The 18,710-nt window shown below is 41.8% G+C and overlaps 1 protein-coding gene across 1 annotated transcript in view; it reads left to right on the top strand.

Annotated features, from left to right (window-relative positions):
• The window catches only part of LOC124552329 (ectopic P granules protein 5 homolog), a 358,669-nt gene that overhangs the window by 305,174 nt on the left and 34,785 nt on the right, over nt 1-18,710 (top strand). The window contains exons 37-38 of the mRNA XM_047126600.1: nt 1,127-1,343; nt 5,715-5,924. Of these exons, the coding sequence (XP_046982556.1) occupies nt 1,127-1,343; nt 5,715-5,924 (427 nt within the window). The remainder of the gene's footprint in view (nt 1-1,126; nt 1,344-5,714; nt 5,925-18,710) is intronic.

Below are 18,710 nucleotides of genomic sequence, written 5' to 3'. Positions count from 1 at the left end.
ATATTATACATTTCCAATTTTCACGTTTTTCCACAGAGAACAAATGATTCTCCCATTCCTTTTTAAAAGATAGCAAATCTCCAATTCTCCGTTTCCTTGATTCACTCTGCATTTTCCGGTTATTGAAATACAACGTTCACTACGTAGTGGTCGCTTCGCTTCAACGTCCGCAGCTTAGCCTGGTACTACACTGCCGCAACCTGCAGGCTGTCGGCACTGTCCCGTTCGACGATTGCACGCGAGCAGCACACATGCAGCGCTGTGCGCTCATGAGCCGTGTGCAGCGTTTGCCCGCCCCTGTTCTAGTCTGATACATACAATTCTAAATGCCCTTTACTATTAAAACTATCATTTTTATTATTGTTATTGGTGTCCTATTATTATTATTATTGCAAACTTTTGTAATATCTTTTGTCTGTGTTGCTCCTGTCATTAAGGCCCTAATCTGGTCAGGTTAAATAAGCAATAAATAAATAAATATGCAGAAGAAATTATTAATACTTTTCAAAGAAGTCTTAAGTGGTTCTGTGAAAGATGTCTCTCCCTTAATTTTGAGAAAACGAACTACCTTCAGTTTTGCACAACAGGTCATACTGACAACTGATATAGCTCATGAACATGTGTCAGTAAATAGGACAGAATGCTCTAAATTTTGGGTACCCATTTTGATGAAAACTAGATTTGACAGAAGCATATTAGTGAGCTACTCAAACAATTATTTTCAGCTACTTTTTCTCTTTGTATAATTGCTTGAAAACAAGCGAATCAACCTCCTAACACATTTTGCTGATTTTCACCTGGCGTGTTGTGTAATAATTTTGTGAGTTAACCATTACTTAGAAAAAAAGTATTGATTTTACAGAAGGGAGCAGTAAGATTAATATGCTGTGTTCACATGCAGGCATCTTGAAAGTTCTGCTTCAAAAAGTTGGGCATATATTTTTATCATTTCTTACAGTTTGTACATTTTGGCCGAAGTTTTAGAGACATACACTAAGGAAAAAATAATCAAAATGTGTAACTACATCATTGTAGCAGATGACTGTAATAAACCTAAAGGTAAATAAATTAATAGGTGCTGTCAGCAAGTTCTCAGATGGAACTGTTCTCCATTTTTTGCTCACAGGGACTGAGACGGACCCGCGCCCGACGTGGCAGTGTGCGGTGTCGATGCTCTCGCCACCCGCACTGACACCGGCTCTGGAAGAGGCGTTGACCTCGGGCGGCCACGTGCTGACGCTGCACGCCCTGCTGCTCAAGAAGCTGCCCTCCTGCCGCGACATCCGCGAGGAGGCCGCCGTGCTCGCCAAGCTCACCGACTGGATGGGCGCCGTCAAGCCTGGGTATGTTGCATCCGCTGTGTTTGCTGATAGGGTAACAGAACTGGCTGTCCAGAAAATTACACCTGGGCTCATCACCACATGATGCAGTATTCATTTTCCAACCTCTTGTGACAGCCTCTTCACCTCAGGGTAGCACTTCCACTCAGTGTCCTCAGTTATTTGTTGGCTGCCTTCCCTTACAGTTTCTATCCTCCACAGCTCCCACCACTACCACACAGCTTATCTCTGAAGTTTTAACTTGTCCTGTAATCCTGTCCCTTCTTGTCACTGTTCTCCACACATTTCTTCCCCACTGATAGTATGGAAAATCATCTCATTTCTTATCTAATCAGTCCACGTAATTTTCAACATCATTATATACAGAGACAGGAAAAAATCATTTTATTTCCTGCCCAAGTTTGGTGTTTTTTCTGACAATTTTGGTTTGCCAAATTCCGTGCTGTCTTTGTCATCATGTCAAAGTTCATTATGTAGGAAATGAACTGTCAGTTATGATTAGACATGAACCTCAGACTTTTAACATTCAGTAACAATGAGTTACAAATATTAATAAACTGCCATCCTTAGATTTATTACATTTTTGTACAGCAAAATTACAGATTTTGCAATATCTTGTAAAAAATACCGATTTAGGGTTATTCCACTAAAAAGTCTAATTTCGCATTATTTTTCCCATTATATTTAGTGCTAGGAGACTTCTTTGGCCAGAAATGCCCTCTTTGCCTGTCCTCTTGCTTGCAAGGTAGCAGAACTTCTTCACTTTATCTACTTTGTGGTTCCCAACTTTGATATTAGGTTTATCATTAATCTATGATAATGATGTAGGCCAAGGCAATGAATTAAAATTTGTACCAGCGTAGGTTTTGGCCTACACCATTATCATAAATAAAAGTGAGAATCAAAACATCTCAGGAATACAGACTATATATGATTTATTACTAATCTAATTTCTGTCGCTTGTTAGTACTTTCATCTTTCTTCAGTTTATTTTAAACCTTAATTCCAAGCAGTACATCCTGCTATTCTTCCTAGTATCCATTTGTTATAGCCAAGTCATCAGCAAACCGTGTCATCGATGTTTTTCTAGCATGAATTTTAATATCTTTCCTGAATGTTTCTTTTATTTCTGTCATTGCTTCTTTGATGTACCTGTTGAACAGTGGGGGAGAGAGAGACTGCTTCCTTGTCACACATGCTTTGTAATCTGAGCACTTCATTCTTGGTCTTCCATTATTATTTCACTTATTATGAGAAGGAAAGTAGCTACTCACCATACAGCGGAGATGCTCCACTGAGTCGCAGATAGGCACAACAAAAAGAGTCTTCCAATTATAGCTTTCAGCCATTAAGGCCCTCGTCAATAATAAACAGACATGTGCACACGCGCTGCTCATCTTATGACAAGCTAATGGCATTATGGATGTGTGAGTTCTGCTTGTGGCTCCTGCCATTTGATGGCCACCCATTGAATTTGTTCCTTAACAGATGATGTAGTGTGATCTTTGTCACTTCCTGCAGTGTGTTTGTGTTAGCTGACAGTTCTGTGGACAATGTGTAGATCATTGAGCATTTTGCTATCTGCACAATACTTAACATTTTGTGTGCATTGGTTTTCATTGCAAACATATGTCTGCAATTTCTTAGAAATTCTAAAAAGATCTTGTATATCTGGGAAGGGGCAGTTGGACATACTTTGTAAAAGTGATAGTGAAGATGTGACTCCTCTTCATGTGTTAGATGGAGATTTTCACTCAAATTGAAGTATCGCCACTTAACCGGTATAAATGTTACTTATTTATGAAAACAGAGAAGCATTCCATGTAAAACATATTGGTCACAAAACAAATCCTTCCCAGTAGTGTACCCATTAAGTAAAGAGGATTTGTGATCTAGACAAAAGACGTTTAGTTTTGCAATATCTTTTGTTGAGTTTACTGAAAACAGGAGTGTTAAGTTTTTCTTCTTCTTATGGAAAAATATCATGCTCGTTTTCAATTAACTATATGGGTACTGGGAACATGTGACCCTCCACCACTGGATCAAGTTATGGCAGTGAAGTGGTATATATGTGCTAGCCAGATGTACAAAATCACCACAGTAAGATAGGTTGATGTGACAAAGAAAGGAGTTACTATTTTTGGATGTGCCCATGACCATAACTTGAATGAATTTATCTGTTTTGTTGATGTATCAACGTGTACTTCCCTATTTTTTTACAAGGAACTGGTTTACCATTCAAGCAAACTGTGTAACGTGGCTCAAGAACAGTGATCGAGAAAGGACCTAACCGGCAAGGACCAGAGGCCAATGTCATGTCTTGTCAGTGACAGTGACAGTCGGTTTCAAACCTGAGAGGAATTGCTTCTGTCAGTGAATGCAGGTCCTTAATAAACAGTTCCCAGGTAAACATTGTGAAGAGAACAGCATGCTGCAGCCAGCCTGTGGAGTCTGGTGCTCGGCAAAAGGCCATTGCACAAACCTGAACATAAAGCTGCATGTCACCAGTGGCCCAAACAATACACAAACTGAACAGTAGCTCACTGGAGCCACATGTCAGTGCTCTGATGGCCTAAAGATACTTTTAATCCACAATGTGTGGAGGGTGTAGTTCAGACTAGAGGTACTGAGATCACTGTGAACGTGAACCAGCATAATGGTTTCAAGGCTTTAGGTGACCAACTGTTGCCCATTATTCTACATCTTCACGATGACTATGTTGTGGACACTCCCATTTTTCAAGTGCTTTTCTTGATCCATGTTACACGGCTGTGAGTGGTACACCATTCCTTGTAGACACGTTGGGAAGTAAACGCTGATACTTCAACAAAACGGACAAATTCATTCAAGATGTGGTCATGAGCACATACAAAAATTACAGCTCCTTTCTGCCATTTTGTCACATCGACTCATCCTGCTGTGCCGATTTTGTACAACTGTCACTGAACAGAACGAATGAAAGCACAGACCGGAGCAAGAGTGAAAAATAAAACTAGATTCACACAAATGGTGTGATCTTTGGCTTTATAAAGACTCACTCCAGGACATTACTCAACTTCGTTAATTTGTAGTAGTTTACAAATTTTATAGCTCTGAAAGTCAACTTTTATCAGCCAGTGATTTTGTCACTATATTTTATTTGTATATTACCAGTATTTATGCCTATGTAATGGGAATCCCAGGTTTATGACTATGGGATTCATTTTGTATATTAAAACTTAGTTATTCAAAATTTAGTAATTTTTAAGTAAGGGTCCTTGCTCTTTAATATGGCTGTCAACACATCCAGAAAAATCAAGCTGTCGAAAGTATGTGAACAGATGCCAGGAACTTACAATAATTTGGCTGTAATTGGCATTAAAAATTTGGACCAATTGAAATCTTTAATTAACAGTATCTTTTAAACTAATTAAGTTTGAGTTAGTGTAAATACTTAACTGGAAAGAAGAAAATTAGCTCTTTAATTTTTAAGTGATCTTTCCTTCCAAATTAACTACTACCTAATACGATATTGCAGTGCCTGTGTTATTCAGACAACGATGCACTGCGGTGACCACAGCCACTATGAAACACACCAGATGCATTCACAATTGCAAATAATGGCTACCATCGGTTGTAGAGTGGAATGACGACAGTGAAAATTTGGGCCGGACCAGGACTTGAACCCAGATTTCCCCCTTATCGCGAGCGGTCGCCTTACTATTTAGCTGTAAGTGCACAACTCACAGCCAGACCCAAACTTAGTTGGTTGACGGCATATGGAAGTTTGGGTCTGGCCATGAGTTGCGCACGGATAGCCATGGTAAGGCGACCGCTCGCGATAAGGGGGAAATCTGGGTTCGAGTCCCGGTCGGACACAAATTTTCATTGTCGTCATTCCAATGTACAGCTGATGGTAGCCATTATTTGGAATTGCAAATTCATCTAATGTACTACCTAATAAGATTTTCTCTGTGGCTGGATGTATACAATTTTACACTTGCAATAACTTTTGATCACCGTCATTTCTGACGAAACTAACTAGCTCACTGCAACCAGGACAACAAACTGAATGATATGAATAATAAAATTTTGCAGCGGAATTTTTTTCTACCATCCACCTTAATCTAGGAACTTGTCACACCAAAATTTTTGAAGAGAGTTAGCAAAACTTTTGTATAGACATTAATACATGAAAAATAGGAGTGCATACAACGTAGGATGATGTGTGTCAAGCTGCTTGGTCACTGCCTAGTCATCAACAAGTGGCTTGTGCTGGCTAGAAATTTGTGTACCCTCACCCAGTTACCTAACCTAGACGTGATGTTGCACAGTATTACAAAAAGGTCTCTTGAGAATGACTAATTTTTGCTCCAACATGTTTATTTCGTGCAGAGAGAGTGTGGAGGCGAAGCTGGCATTGCTGTGGGGTCGCTGCCTGATGCTGGCACAGCGGCAGTGCGAATTCTCGGAGGACACGGAGGGTGCCATCTCCTGCCTTCGGACGCTCGTTTCGCGCCTGCTCGCCCTCGCCGAGGACCGAACATGGGGCTCCACACTGCTGGGGGCTATCGGCCTGCGAAGGCCTGCCCCGGTCACTAACAAGTAAGTAACTCACTGACAGCACACTATGCTACACTACAGACAGTGTCGCACTGTCACAAGCTGCCCCTGTACAACTGTACTTGTACAGCAAAATAACAAGTTAAGTTGTGTTAGTTATGGTTTTGTGTGTACTAATTCATCTGTGTTTGTGAAGAAGGCAAACCTACATTTATTGCATTTGAAGAAAGTTTTTGCCAGTGTTACCTGGACTATGCTCTTTAATACTCTTTAAGACTTTTAAGGTAGTGGGGTAAAATGCAGGGAGTGGAATGTTATTTACAACTACTCCTCATGTTTTCCTACAGGGTGTGGATAAAAATATGGAAACAACACACTACTGTGCCTAATATGGTGTAGGAAAACTGTTGGCATTCAAAACAACTTGCTATTATCTCACAATGGATAAATATATCTATATCTACATGGATACTCTACAAATCACATTTAAGTAGCTGGCAGGTTCAACGAACCACCTTCACAATAATTCTCATTCTCGAACAGCGCATGGAAAAAACAAACACACATCTTTCAGTCCGGGCTCTGATTTCCCTTGTTTTATTATTATGATCATTTCTCCGTATGCAAATAAGCATCAACAAAATATTTTTGCATTCAGAAGAAAAAGTTGGTGATTCAAATTTCGTAAAACCTTACCTTTTTGGTGTCCAACCCAAATACTGTATCATGTCAGTGACATCTCTCCCCTATTTCATGATAATACAAAATGTGCTGCTCTCCAATTAACTTTCCCAATGTATTCCATTAATCCTATCGGATAAGGATTCCAGACTGCACAGCACTACTCCAAAGAGGACGGATAAGTGTAGTGTAGTTAGGGCATTCTGTTTAATAAATCTGTTACATTTTCTAAGTGTTCTACAAATAGCAGTCATTGGTTTGCCTTCCGCACAGTGTTTTCTGTATGTTATTTTCAATTTAACTTGATCGTAATCACAATTCCTAGATATTTAGTTAAATTTACGGCCTTTAGATTTGATTGATTTATCGTGCAACTGAAGTTTCACAGATTCCTTTTAGCACTCATGTGGATGACCTCACACTTTTCATTATTTAGGGTCAATTGCCAATTTTTGCACAATACAGATATCTTTTCAAAATCGTTTTGCAGTTTTTTTTTATCTTCTGATGACTTCACTAGACAATAAACAACAGCATCATCTGCAAACAACCTAAGATGCCAGCTCAGATTGTCTTAAATTATTTATATAGATACGGAACAGCAGAGGGCCTATAATGCTACTTTGGGGACTGCAAGAAATTTCTTCTGTTTTACTTGAAGACTTTCCACACTTACTATGAACTGTCACCTTTCTGACAGGAAATCATGAATTTCAGTTACGTGACTGAGATGATATTCCGTAAGCACGCAGTTCCACTAAAAGCTGCATGTGTGGTACAGTGTCAAAAGCCTTCTGGAAATTTAGAAATATGGAATCAATTTGAAATCTCTTGTCAGTAGCGCACAACACTTCTTGTGAGTAAAGTGCTAGTTGTGTCACAAGAGTGATGTTTTCTAAATCCATGTTGACTGTGCATCAGTAGACTGTTCTCTTCGAGGTAATTCATAATGTTCGAATGCAATATATGTTCCGGAAACCTGCTGCATCGATGTTGATAATATGGGCCTGTAATTTAGTGGATTATTCCTAGTGCCCTTCTTGGATATTGGTGTGACCTGTGCAACTTTCCAGTCTTCGGGTACAGATCTTCCGTCGAGCGAATGACTGTTAAGTACGGAGCAATTGCATCGGCATACTCTGAAAGGACCCTAATTGGAATACAGTCTGCACCAGAAGACTTGCTTTTATTAAGTGATGTAAGTTGCTTCACTAATTGGAGGATATCTACTTCTAACTTAATCATGTTGTCAGCTGTTCTTGATTCGAATTCTGGAGTATTTCCTTTGTCATTTTTGGTGAAGGAAGTTCGGAAGGCTGTGTTTAGTAACTCTGCTTTATTCACAATAAAGGATGGCAGCCAAAAACAGTTGCAGGGTAGAATTTTTTTATTAAAATTCTTGACCAAGGTTTCGGTACATATAAATATACCTTCATCAGAAGTAAAACTTCTAAAATTACATCATGCACTGGAGAATAATATGTATTTATGGATTGTAAGATGCGCGAGTCTGGCACATGCAAGTGCCCTCTCTCGGCGAAACAATCTACCTTAGTCTTAGTTTTTGGCTGCCGTCCTTTATTGTGAAGAATTTTAACAGTTGCTGCTGCAGCCATGTTTAAAATCTTGAACTCTGCTTTAGCTTTATAGTTCATGTATCGTTTTCAGCAATATCTTGTACCATTCTTTCTGTAACATAGTGGCAGTTTCAGGTAACTATGATAATAACCGTGCACACTTATCTCCAAAGTAAACCTCAAAGGCTTGATTATACTGAGATCTGATGCCTGTGTGGGTGAGGAGAGATGTGACAGTTTACTCCTGAGTTCACAGAACCAGTCCTGTGCAATGCGAGCTGTGTGAACAGGGGCTCTGTCATCTTGGAATACAGGATCACCATTGGGGAACAAACACTGTACCATGGGATGCACCTGATCAGCCAGAACAGCCAAATAATCTTTGGCGTTAATGTGTCCTTGCATAGTAGCCATTAAATCTATGGAATTCCTTACTACGGCTGCCCAAATCATGACTGTGTGCCTGCTTCTTTTTTACTCTTGAGATGTAAATTTCGGCAGAATTTGGAAACTGTGTGCAGCAAGACTCATCCGATCTAATGACTTTCTTCCATTGCTCCATGGTCCTAGTTTCATGCCTCAGCACCGTGTTTGCCTGCTGTGGGAAATCAGTTAAGGCAAATGCTGGGATGGTTCCTTCAGAAGAGCACGGCCACTTCCCCTCCCCAATCCGAGCTTGTGCTCCATCTCTAATGACCTCGTTGTCAATGGGGCATTAAACACTAATCTCTTCCTCTTCCTCCTATGAGCATTTGCATCGCTGATGAGTAGTTTTAGAATACCAGTTCAACCTGCAATTCCCTGCCTCTTAAGCCCCTTTTATCTTGTTTTGATGCTGACAGAGTTCACTAGTGCAACATTGAGTTCTGCAGTTACTTTCGCAGCTGTTGTCATTCTATTTTGTATCGTAATCCTCTTGAATAACCATCTGTCTCAATCACTCAAAACCCACTTTTGTCCTCATTGTGACTTAGCAGATGATGTTTTTCCTCTGTCCCTCTATGCGGTATAAATTTTCGATACAATGTCTCTTGAGAAACCGAACACTTCAGCCAGCTTAGTTACAGAAGCACCCACCGTGCAAGTGCCAACAACTTGCCCATGTTTGATTTCACTGAGCTCTGACCTGATGCAGTCGCAGCTACACACAAAACTATTCTAAATGTGAGTGACACTTGACAATGTGTTGAGGACATTGCGCAGGTGCCTTTCATGGTCAAATACAAGAGTCAGCCTTCAGGTTGACTAGCATCTCCATTTATGTTCAAATACGGATTTCTTGCAATGTTTCTGTATATTGCCCCTCTTCTCCACTGACCTACACGGAAAACACAACAACCAATAAATTATGTGTAATTATCTATTTAATCAAAGTGAAGCACTTCAACCTATTTTTTGAGAGGGGTATATTATTGGTGTTACTTTGTGAGCAAGCAATGAAGTGTTGATTTTTTAGTACACTAGCTTCAGTTGTTTTTTCCCCAAGCAACCTGGAAAATGCATCACTAAATGTGAGAGAGTAATGTATTCCTGTTCCTATAGTGCTTACTATTGTACCCTGAATTGCTCTCTTTTAGTCACATGTGTTTGTAGGATCTTTCTGTGATTGTCGTAATTGGCTTTGTGGAGTAAACATACCATTAAGCACTGAACAAGCTGTGAAAGCTGTGGCTTTGGTGAAATATGGCCGCAACGTACATTACATTGCAGAAGTGTTGGGAATTACACCTTCCTCAATTTCCAGAACTGCACGAGGCTTTACAAGGAGACCAGAAAAAGGCCCAAGAAGAGCAACAGTAGAGGAAGATGGCAACTTCTTACCACTACAAGTTCTCCACAACTGCCAGACAACCACTACTGAAGCACAAAATCGAATCCACCATCTTTGAGGGGCCAATGTTTGTGAGAGAACCATTCGAAGAAGACTGGAAGAAGCCGATCTTAGGTCCAGAAGACCTGCTACAGGTCCAGAACTTACCAGAGAGCATCGCACAGCTCAACTATGTTTCACAAGGGAACATCATGGCTGAACAGTACAACAGTGGGTTCAAGAGTTGTTGACTGATGAGTCACGATTTGGCTTGTGATCACCTGATGGAAGAGAGAGGGTCTGGAGAAGGTATTCTCATTGCACATTCTCATCCAGGATGCATTTTCAGTGTGGTTCTATGATGGTGTGGGCAGGAATCAATACAGCTGCAAGCATGGATTTGATCTTCACGGAACGTGGGAGCTTTGCAGCACATTGGTATGTGGAGCAAATCATTCTGGAGCATGTTATGCCTTTCACTTCATTTATTGGAGATGATTTTACACTAATGCACAACAATGCATGCCCACATGTTGTGGGGATTGTGCAAGAGTTCTTAGATGAAACAGGGATTCATGTTACAGGGTGGCCTGTTCAGAGCCCTGATTTGAATCCTGTTGAGCACGGCTGGGGAGAAGAGCCCATCAGCACTATCCAGAGACCCTACAGGACGTATGGAAGAATGGGATAAGATTCATGAACAGCCCATTACCACATTAATCAGGAGGATGCCTGAAAGGTTGAATGCTATCATGGGTGGAACAGGTGGCAATACATGCTTTTGAAGATGTGGTCAGAGGTCTCTGAGATCATCTCCGAGGTCTATGAAGTAAAGTGCGAAGTGTATAACATCGAGTCAGATGTGCATTAGCTTTATGAGCTTAGTCAAAATTTCCTTGAAGTGTGCATCTCTGCTTAATTTGTTAAAAATCGTCTTTCTTTTATCATTGTTGAACACTTAGATGGGACTGTAACACAATATTCCATCATAAGATAATGGATTAGTCTCATGAAAGTGCCATAAATTTCAGTTTTTGTAAGAAATAGAAGTGTTGCATTTTTTGTGCCAGTCAGGGCATGTTACTGAGATTTATCCAATAACTTCTTTTCTGAACATTATCTTTTCTCTTCATCTGCTCTTCTGAGTCCTTTTGCACCTCAGATAGGACTACAGGGTCATCAGCAAACAAAGTAGAAATGATTTTGCAGAGGATGTTGACATAGCCTCCTTCCTGGAGTGTTGGTCCCACAAGGTATGGAGGAGATCTGTGAAATTTTGAAGGTAGTAGATGAGGTACTGGCGGAAGTAAAGCTGTGAGGGCCGGTCCTTAGTTTGGATAATTCAGCAGCAAGAGCACTTGCCTGTGATTGGCAAATGTTCAGGGTTTCAGTCCTGAACTAACATGCAGTTTTAATCTGTCAGTAAGTGTTAAATGTTACAAAAAGGATAACACTTGGTATGAAAAGCCTTTTTTATTTAAAGAGGTTCATCTATAAGCACCCTATATTTATCTTTTATTTACATATAGTGTTCATTCTCCATTAGGCAGCGTTAATGCCATGACCTGTAATCTTTGACATATTGACAAATACTTAACTTCTGCTTTACATGTGTTGCAGAGCTTAAATATTCTCAATGACTTCTCAGTTTTTTTATATTTAGTTTTTATTCATTATTAATATTTACGCACTCCACTGAGATAATCCTGACAATACAGCTGACATCATCCATGAGTTTCTGGCTATTGGCTAATACATCACAAAGATCCATTTGAAGTTAAAATGATGACACTACACATTGTCCCAGATGAAACAAAGAAATAAAACACTTTTGTGTCAATATATTGCAATATAAAAGAATGGAAAGTCAAGGATGGAATAGCAACAATATTATGAAAAGTATGGATTGTCATTCACCGTATAGAGGAGACACTGAGTCGCAGACAGGCACGGGGAGAAGATAGGTATGCATGTAAGTCTTTGGACAAGAAACCCTTTCTTCAGAATTAGGAAAAAACATACACACATTCACACAAGCATGACTCTCTCTCACACACATAACAACTGTCCCTGGCCTGCGTGGCCAGACTCAGCAGCCAGAGGCAGTCACATCATTGCAGGCGATGAAAACTGGTGCTATGATTGGGACTGGAGTCGAAAGTATCAACTGTGCAGTGGTGTCATCCATCATTTTCTCGTCCCAAGTAGTTGAAGAGCCATCTGCTGGAAAAGTGACGTTCAGCAAGTTCTGTGATTATAGGAATGACATTTGTAGCAAAACTGACATTGAAATTAGTGACCACAAAGTACACAAAATGAAGGAACTTTGCCACAGTGGAAGCAAAGTAATGTGGCAGAAGAAACAAAGAGAACATACATGAAAGAAGCAATGGCACGAGTAAAAGAAAGTTTCTAGGGTACAATAAAAATTCAGCGTGAAAGAATGTAATTGATAAGATTCACAAATAACATTGCTACCCTCATTTAAAGTGAACAAGAATTATAGAATATGTTGACTGGAATAAAGAGTCTAATGAGTACAGGATACAGAGTGACAGTAAGCTGTAAAAAGACAAAAGTAATGAGAACAGTGAGAAACTTCATATCAGAATTGGTGATCACAAAGTAGATGAAGTCAAGCAATTCTGGTACCTTGGAAGTAAAATAACCCATGACTGATGAAGCAGGACAACATGAAAATCAGACTAACCATTATGGCATTCCTGGGCAACAGAAATCTACCAGCATAAAACATAGTCCTTAATTTGAGGAAGGAATTTCTGAGAATGTACGTTTGGAGCACAGCATTGTGTGGAAGTGAAACATGGACTGTGGAAAAATCCAGAACATTGGAGATGTGGTGCTGTAGAAGAATGCTGAAAATTAACTGGACTGATAATTCAAGGAAAGAGCAGGTTCTCCGCCAGCATTGACAAGGAATGGAATATATGGGAAACACTGACAAGGAGGAGGAACAAGGTGTTAAGACATTAAGGAGTAACTGCCATGGTACAGAGAGAGTAAAAGATATAGGGAAAGGGAGAATTGGAATATACCCAACATGCAATGCAGGATGTTAGGTGAAAGTGCTGCTATGAAGTTTGCGCAGGAGAGAAATTTGTGGCAGGCTGCTAGAAATTGGGCAATAGCTGAAAATTTATGTTTTGAATCTGGTGGCGAAAGAGGGATTAAAGGTTCTGCAAGGCACAATCACTTTTTATGGAGAGTGAAAACACCTTATTGAAATATTTTTAGAGCTGTCATGTTACCTTTTCTTCCTTCCCCCTTGCAGCTGTCTAACATCCCATACTTAAAACAATGTGCTTAATTGCAGTGATGACTCAGAAATCCTCTAGAAATGTTTTACTATAGAGGGAAAGCATTATATATGATTTTTTTGGGGGAGGGGAGGGACGGGGGCGGGGGGGGGGGGGGGGGGGGCTACAGCTCGTGCCACATCCCATATCCCAGCCTCCATGATAACCTATCTTTTGTGTGTTTTCAGTGGTGGAATTCCTGTTGGTCATACACCTTACTATCGCTTGAATCCATTTAAGTCGTGGCCTTCCTCTGCGTCCTGAGTTTATGTATCTGTATTCAAAGATATTATTGGGCATTCATTCTTGTCCCATTTGTGCCAATACTGGAAATGTTGTCCGCATTCTATTTAATTCATTAAGGTATCTTTTTTTTATATATTATTTCCCGAACATCGGTGCTGATTTTCAAATGGAGATTCTTGATGCTTGCTGTAGAAAGTCCATTTCTACTACTTCGATCTTCTTGTGGTTTTTCTCAAATGTTTGACACAGCACTGAATGCGGTACATCTTCAAGTCGTATTTACAAATGTTCAATGTGGCTACCTTTTGCGACATGACAAATGTCCCATCTGTTATGTTTCCTGCCAAATCCTGTGAAACTAGTGTTGACACATTGTGGCAACTGCTTGTGTTAACAGTTGTCGCAGCTTGTTGATGTTTCCCACAAGCAGAGGAACGAACACTTGGTCTTTAATGTAACCCATATGCAGAAGTCCATTGGGGTTAAATCAGGTGAGTGAGGTGGCCAGGATATTGTTCCATCACATCCACTCCAAGCTGGCACATCCCTACAGAGATACGTGACAACTTCACGGTGATAATATAGTGGTGTGCCATTTTACTGGAAAACAGATTTTGTGGTCATATCCTGTTGTAACTGAGACGTTAGATACTGTTGAAGAATGTCCACCTACAATATGCCAATTACAGTTGCTCAGCAAAAAAGAAAGGACCGCAAATCTTGTTACAGCTTACAGTGGAAAAAAACATTTACCGCAGGCCAGTCCAGTAAATGTTTGATTATGTGTTGCAGTTTCTGCTCACTCCATATCTGAACATTATGGTGATTCACTTTATAACAGTTATGGAAGATGGCTTTGTCACTGAACACAGTTTTATTAAGAAAATCGTCTTCAGTCTGGATTTTGTTAAACACTTTTACACAAAACTCAGCTCATTTTTCTTTGTCACTTTGTCTTCAAGGTTGCAACAGTTCTAATTTGTAGTGTTTGAATGACTTCCATGCTGTAAGACTGCAGCACTAGGGATGTTCAATTCTAAGCTGGCAAGCCTTATTTATTAATCCGCACTATGAATGTAAGACTGCTGAACATGTTCAATTGCTGTGTCAGTGACTGTGGCCAATCCTGATCTACCGTCTGAAATGATTCAACGCCAGTTTCGGTGAAACAATTGTACCAGTTAGTAACAGTTTGTCTCTGAGGTAGGCTTGCAAATTTTTTGCACCATTATACGACTCAGTGCTGACTGTTACTAATTCATTCATGTATAACACCTAATGGCAATTCAGGAACTAACGGTGTCAGGGGGGGAGTAAAAATTTAAGGTATGCTGTATCAAAGATTTCTGTAAGTTATTTATTATTTTCATCATCAAAGGTTACTTTGTGTAACTAATTTATAAACACCTTGTATTTTAAATTAAATCAAAGAATGGAAAATCCAGGATAGAATGTAACAATATTATGAGAAGGGCAATTGCCACTCAGCATATAGCAAATATGCTGAGTCGCAGACAGGCACAACAAAAAGACTTTCACACTAAAAGCTTTCAGCCAATGCCCCCCCCCCCCCCCCCCCCACACACACACACACAAACGCAAACGCAAAAGCAACTCACACACGACTGCAGTCTCAGGCAACTGTAACTACATTGTGAGCAGCAGTGCCAGTGCATGATGGTAGTGGTGACTGGGTGGGGGTAAGGAGGAGGCTGGGGGGGTGGGGGAAGGGCATAGTATGGTGGGGGTGGTGGACAGCAAAGTGCTGTAGGTTAGATGGTGGGCAGGGGAGAGGTGGGGAGGAGGGGGAGGAAGTAGCGGAAAAGGAGAGAAATAAATAAAAAGTCTAGGTGTGGTGGTGGAATTATGGCTGTGTAGTACTGGAATGAGAGCAGGGAAGGGGCTGGATGGGTGAGGACAGTGACTAACGAAGGTTGAGGCCAGGAGGGTTACGGGAATGTAGGATGTATTGCAGGGAAAGTTCCCACCTGTGCAGTTCAGAAAATTTGGTGTTGGTGGGAGGGATCCATATGGCACAGGCTGTGGAGCAGTCATTGAAATGAAGGATGTCATGTTTGGCAGCATGCTCAGCAACAGGATGGTCCACTTCTTTCTTGGCCATAGTTTGTTGGTGGCCATTCATGCAGACAGGCAGCTTTTTGGTTGTAATGCCCACATAGAATGCAGCACACTGGTTGCAGCTTAGCTTGTAGACAACATGACTGGTTTCACAGGTAACTCTACCTGTGATGGGATAGGTGATGTTAGTGACCGGACTGGAGTAGTGATGGTGGGAGGACTACGGGACAGGTCTTATCTAGGCCTATTACAGGCATATGAGTTAAGGGATTGGGAGGAGGGTTTGTGTGAGGATGGATGAGTATGATGAATATGTTGTGTAGGTTGGGTGGACGGGGGAATACCACTGTGGGAGGGTTGGGTAAGGATAGTGGGCAGGACATTTCTCATTTCAGGGCACTATGAGAGGTAATCGAAACCCTGGTGGGGAATGTAACTCAGTTGCTCCAGTCCCGGGCAGTACTGAGTTATGAGGGGAATGCTCATCTGTGGCTGGAAGATGGGAATTCGGGAGGTGGTGGGAGACTGGAAAGATAAGGCCCGGGAGATTTGTTTTTGTACAATGTTTGGAGGATAATTACGGTCAGTGAGACCCTTGTTATATTTCGAGAGGGGCTGTGCGTCACTGCATATGCGACGACCAAGGGCGGCTTGGGTGTACGTAAGGTTCTTGGTAGAAGAAGACTACTGGTAGAAGAAGAGTAGCCCCACAGTAATATGTCCTTTCCAAAGGCCTCACCTTTTGCCCCACTCCCAAATTCAATCATGCAGGACTTGTTAAAGACCTTCTCTCCTTCTTCCAGTCCCTACAGTGGAAACGCTTGTTCACCACCAACCCTACCAATCAGACTGAACAAAAGACCAATATTGAACCTTGCCTAACTCAGTTCACTCCTCCATCCAACTGTGATCCACCCCCACTGCCCCCAAACCACCCCCTGTTAACTTTCCAGAATTTCTTCACCTCAAACCTTGCCTCACCATCATTCCCCAAATTCCTCAACATGCTGACTAACCTTACATCCACAGAAAGAGCGGCAGTCCACCAACTAAAACCTGATCCCAACCTTATAATTCTACTTGCGGACAAAGGCTCCACCACTTGTTCTGAACCACAAGGATTACCTGGTGGAAGGACTCCACTAACTGTCAGATACTTCCACCTACCCCTCCCCAGAGTCCATCTCTCTACTCAACTCTAACACTCCCTGCACTCCTACCTTCTACACACTTCCTAACATCCATAAACCTAACCACCCAGGACACCCCATTGTGGCCGGTTATTGTGCCCTCACTGAGAGAATCTCTGCTCTCATAAACCAACACCTTCAACCTATGACCCAGAACCTACCCTCCAATATAAAAGATTCTAAACATTTCCTCCACCGACTCTCCATAGTTCCTATCCCTTGACCACATGGTGCCCTGCGTGTCACTATTGGTGCCACCTCCCTGTACACTAACATTCCTAATGCCCATGGGCTTACCACTATTGAACACTACCTTTTCAACACCCGATGGATTTCAACCAACCATCTCCTTCCTAGTCACCATGACCAACTATATCCTCACCCACAACTACTTCTCCTTTGGAGGCATTACCTACAAACAAATCTGGGGTATGGCTATGGGACCCACATGGCACCATCCTATGCAAACCTATTCATGGGCCATGTAGAGGAATCCTTCCTAAAAACCCAGAATCCCAAACCTCTCACCTGGTTCCAATTCATAGATGACATCTTTGCTATCTGGATCAAAGGTGAGGACATCCTATCCACATTCCTCCAGAACCTTAACAACTTCTCCCCCATTTGCTTCACTTGGTCCTACCCAACCCAACAAGCCACCTTCCTAGATGTTGACCCCCACCTCGAAGATGGCTACGTCAGTACCCCTGTCCATATCAAACCTACTAGCCACCAGCAATACCTCCACTTCGACAGCTGCCAACCATTCCATACCAAGAAGTCCCTTCCGTACAGCCTAGACACCTGTGGTCGTCGCATGTGAAGTGACAAGCAGTCCCACTTGATGTATACCGAAAATGTCAATGAAGCCTTCACAGATTGTAATTATCCTCCCAATCTTGTACAAAAACAAATCTCCCATGCCTTATCCTTTCAGTCTCCCACCACATTCCGAAGTCCCACCTTCTGGCCACAGAGGAGCATTCCCCTCTTAACTCAGTACCACCCAGGTCTGGAGCAACTGAATTACATTCTCTGCGAGGGTTTCGATTACCTCTTGTCATGCCCTGAAATGAGAAATATCCTGCCCACTATCCTTCCCACCCCACCCACAGTGGTATTCTGCCGTCCACCGAACCTACAGAATATACATGTCCATCCTTACACAACCCTACCCCTCACTAACATCACCTATCCTAACAAAGGCAGAGCTGCCTGTGAGACCAGCCATGTGGTCTACAAACTAAGCTGCAACCAGTGTGGTGCATTCTATGTAGGCATGACAACCAACAAGCTCTCTGTCGGCATGAATGACCACCAACAAACTGTGGCCACAAAACAAGTGGACCACCCTGTTGCTGAACACAGTGCCAAACATGATATCCTTCATTTCAATGACTGTTTCATAGCCTGTGCCATATGGATGCTTTCCACCAACATCAGCTTTTCTGAATTGCGCAGGTGGGAACTTTCCCTGCAATACCTCCTACGTTCCCATAACCCTCTTGGCCTCAACCTTCGTTAATCACTGCCCTCACCCATCCAGATCCTTTCCTGCTCCCATTCCAGCACTACAAAGCCAACATTTCACCGCCACACCCAGTCTTTTTATTTCTTTCACTCCTTTTCCACTACTCCCCCCCCCCCTTACCTCTCCCCTACCCTCGGTCTAACTTACAGCAATTCGCTGTCCACCACTCCCACCATACTATCCCTCCCTTCCCCACCCCAGCCTCCTCCTTACCCCCACCCAGTTGCCACTCCCATCATGCTCTTGCTGTGGTTTCAGTTGCCTGTGACTGCAGTCGTGTGTGTGTGTGTGTGTGTGTGTGTGTGTGTGTGTGTGTGTGTAGGGTGCACGCGTCTATTGTTGACGAAGGCCAGTGGCTGTAAGCTTTAAGTGGGAAAGTGTTTTTATTGTGCCTAAC

This window comes from Schistocerca americana, chromosome 10 (assembly GCF_021461395.2).
Source record: "Schistocerca americana isolate TAMUIC-IGC-003095 chromosome 10, iqSchAmer2.1, whole genome shotgun sequence".
Classification (NCBI taxonomy): Eukaryota; Metazoa; Arthropoda; class Insecta; order Orthoptera; family Acrididae; genus Schistocerca; species Schistocerca americana.
Note: the sequence above shows the minus strand (reverse complement) of the source record. Positions and strands in the feature narration are given on the sequence as shown.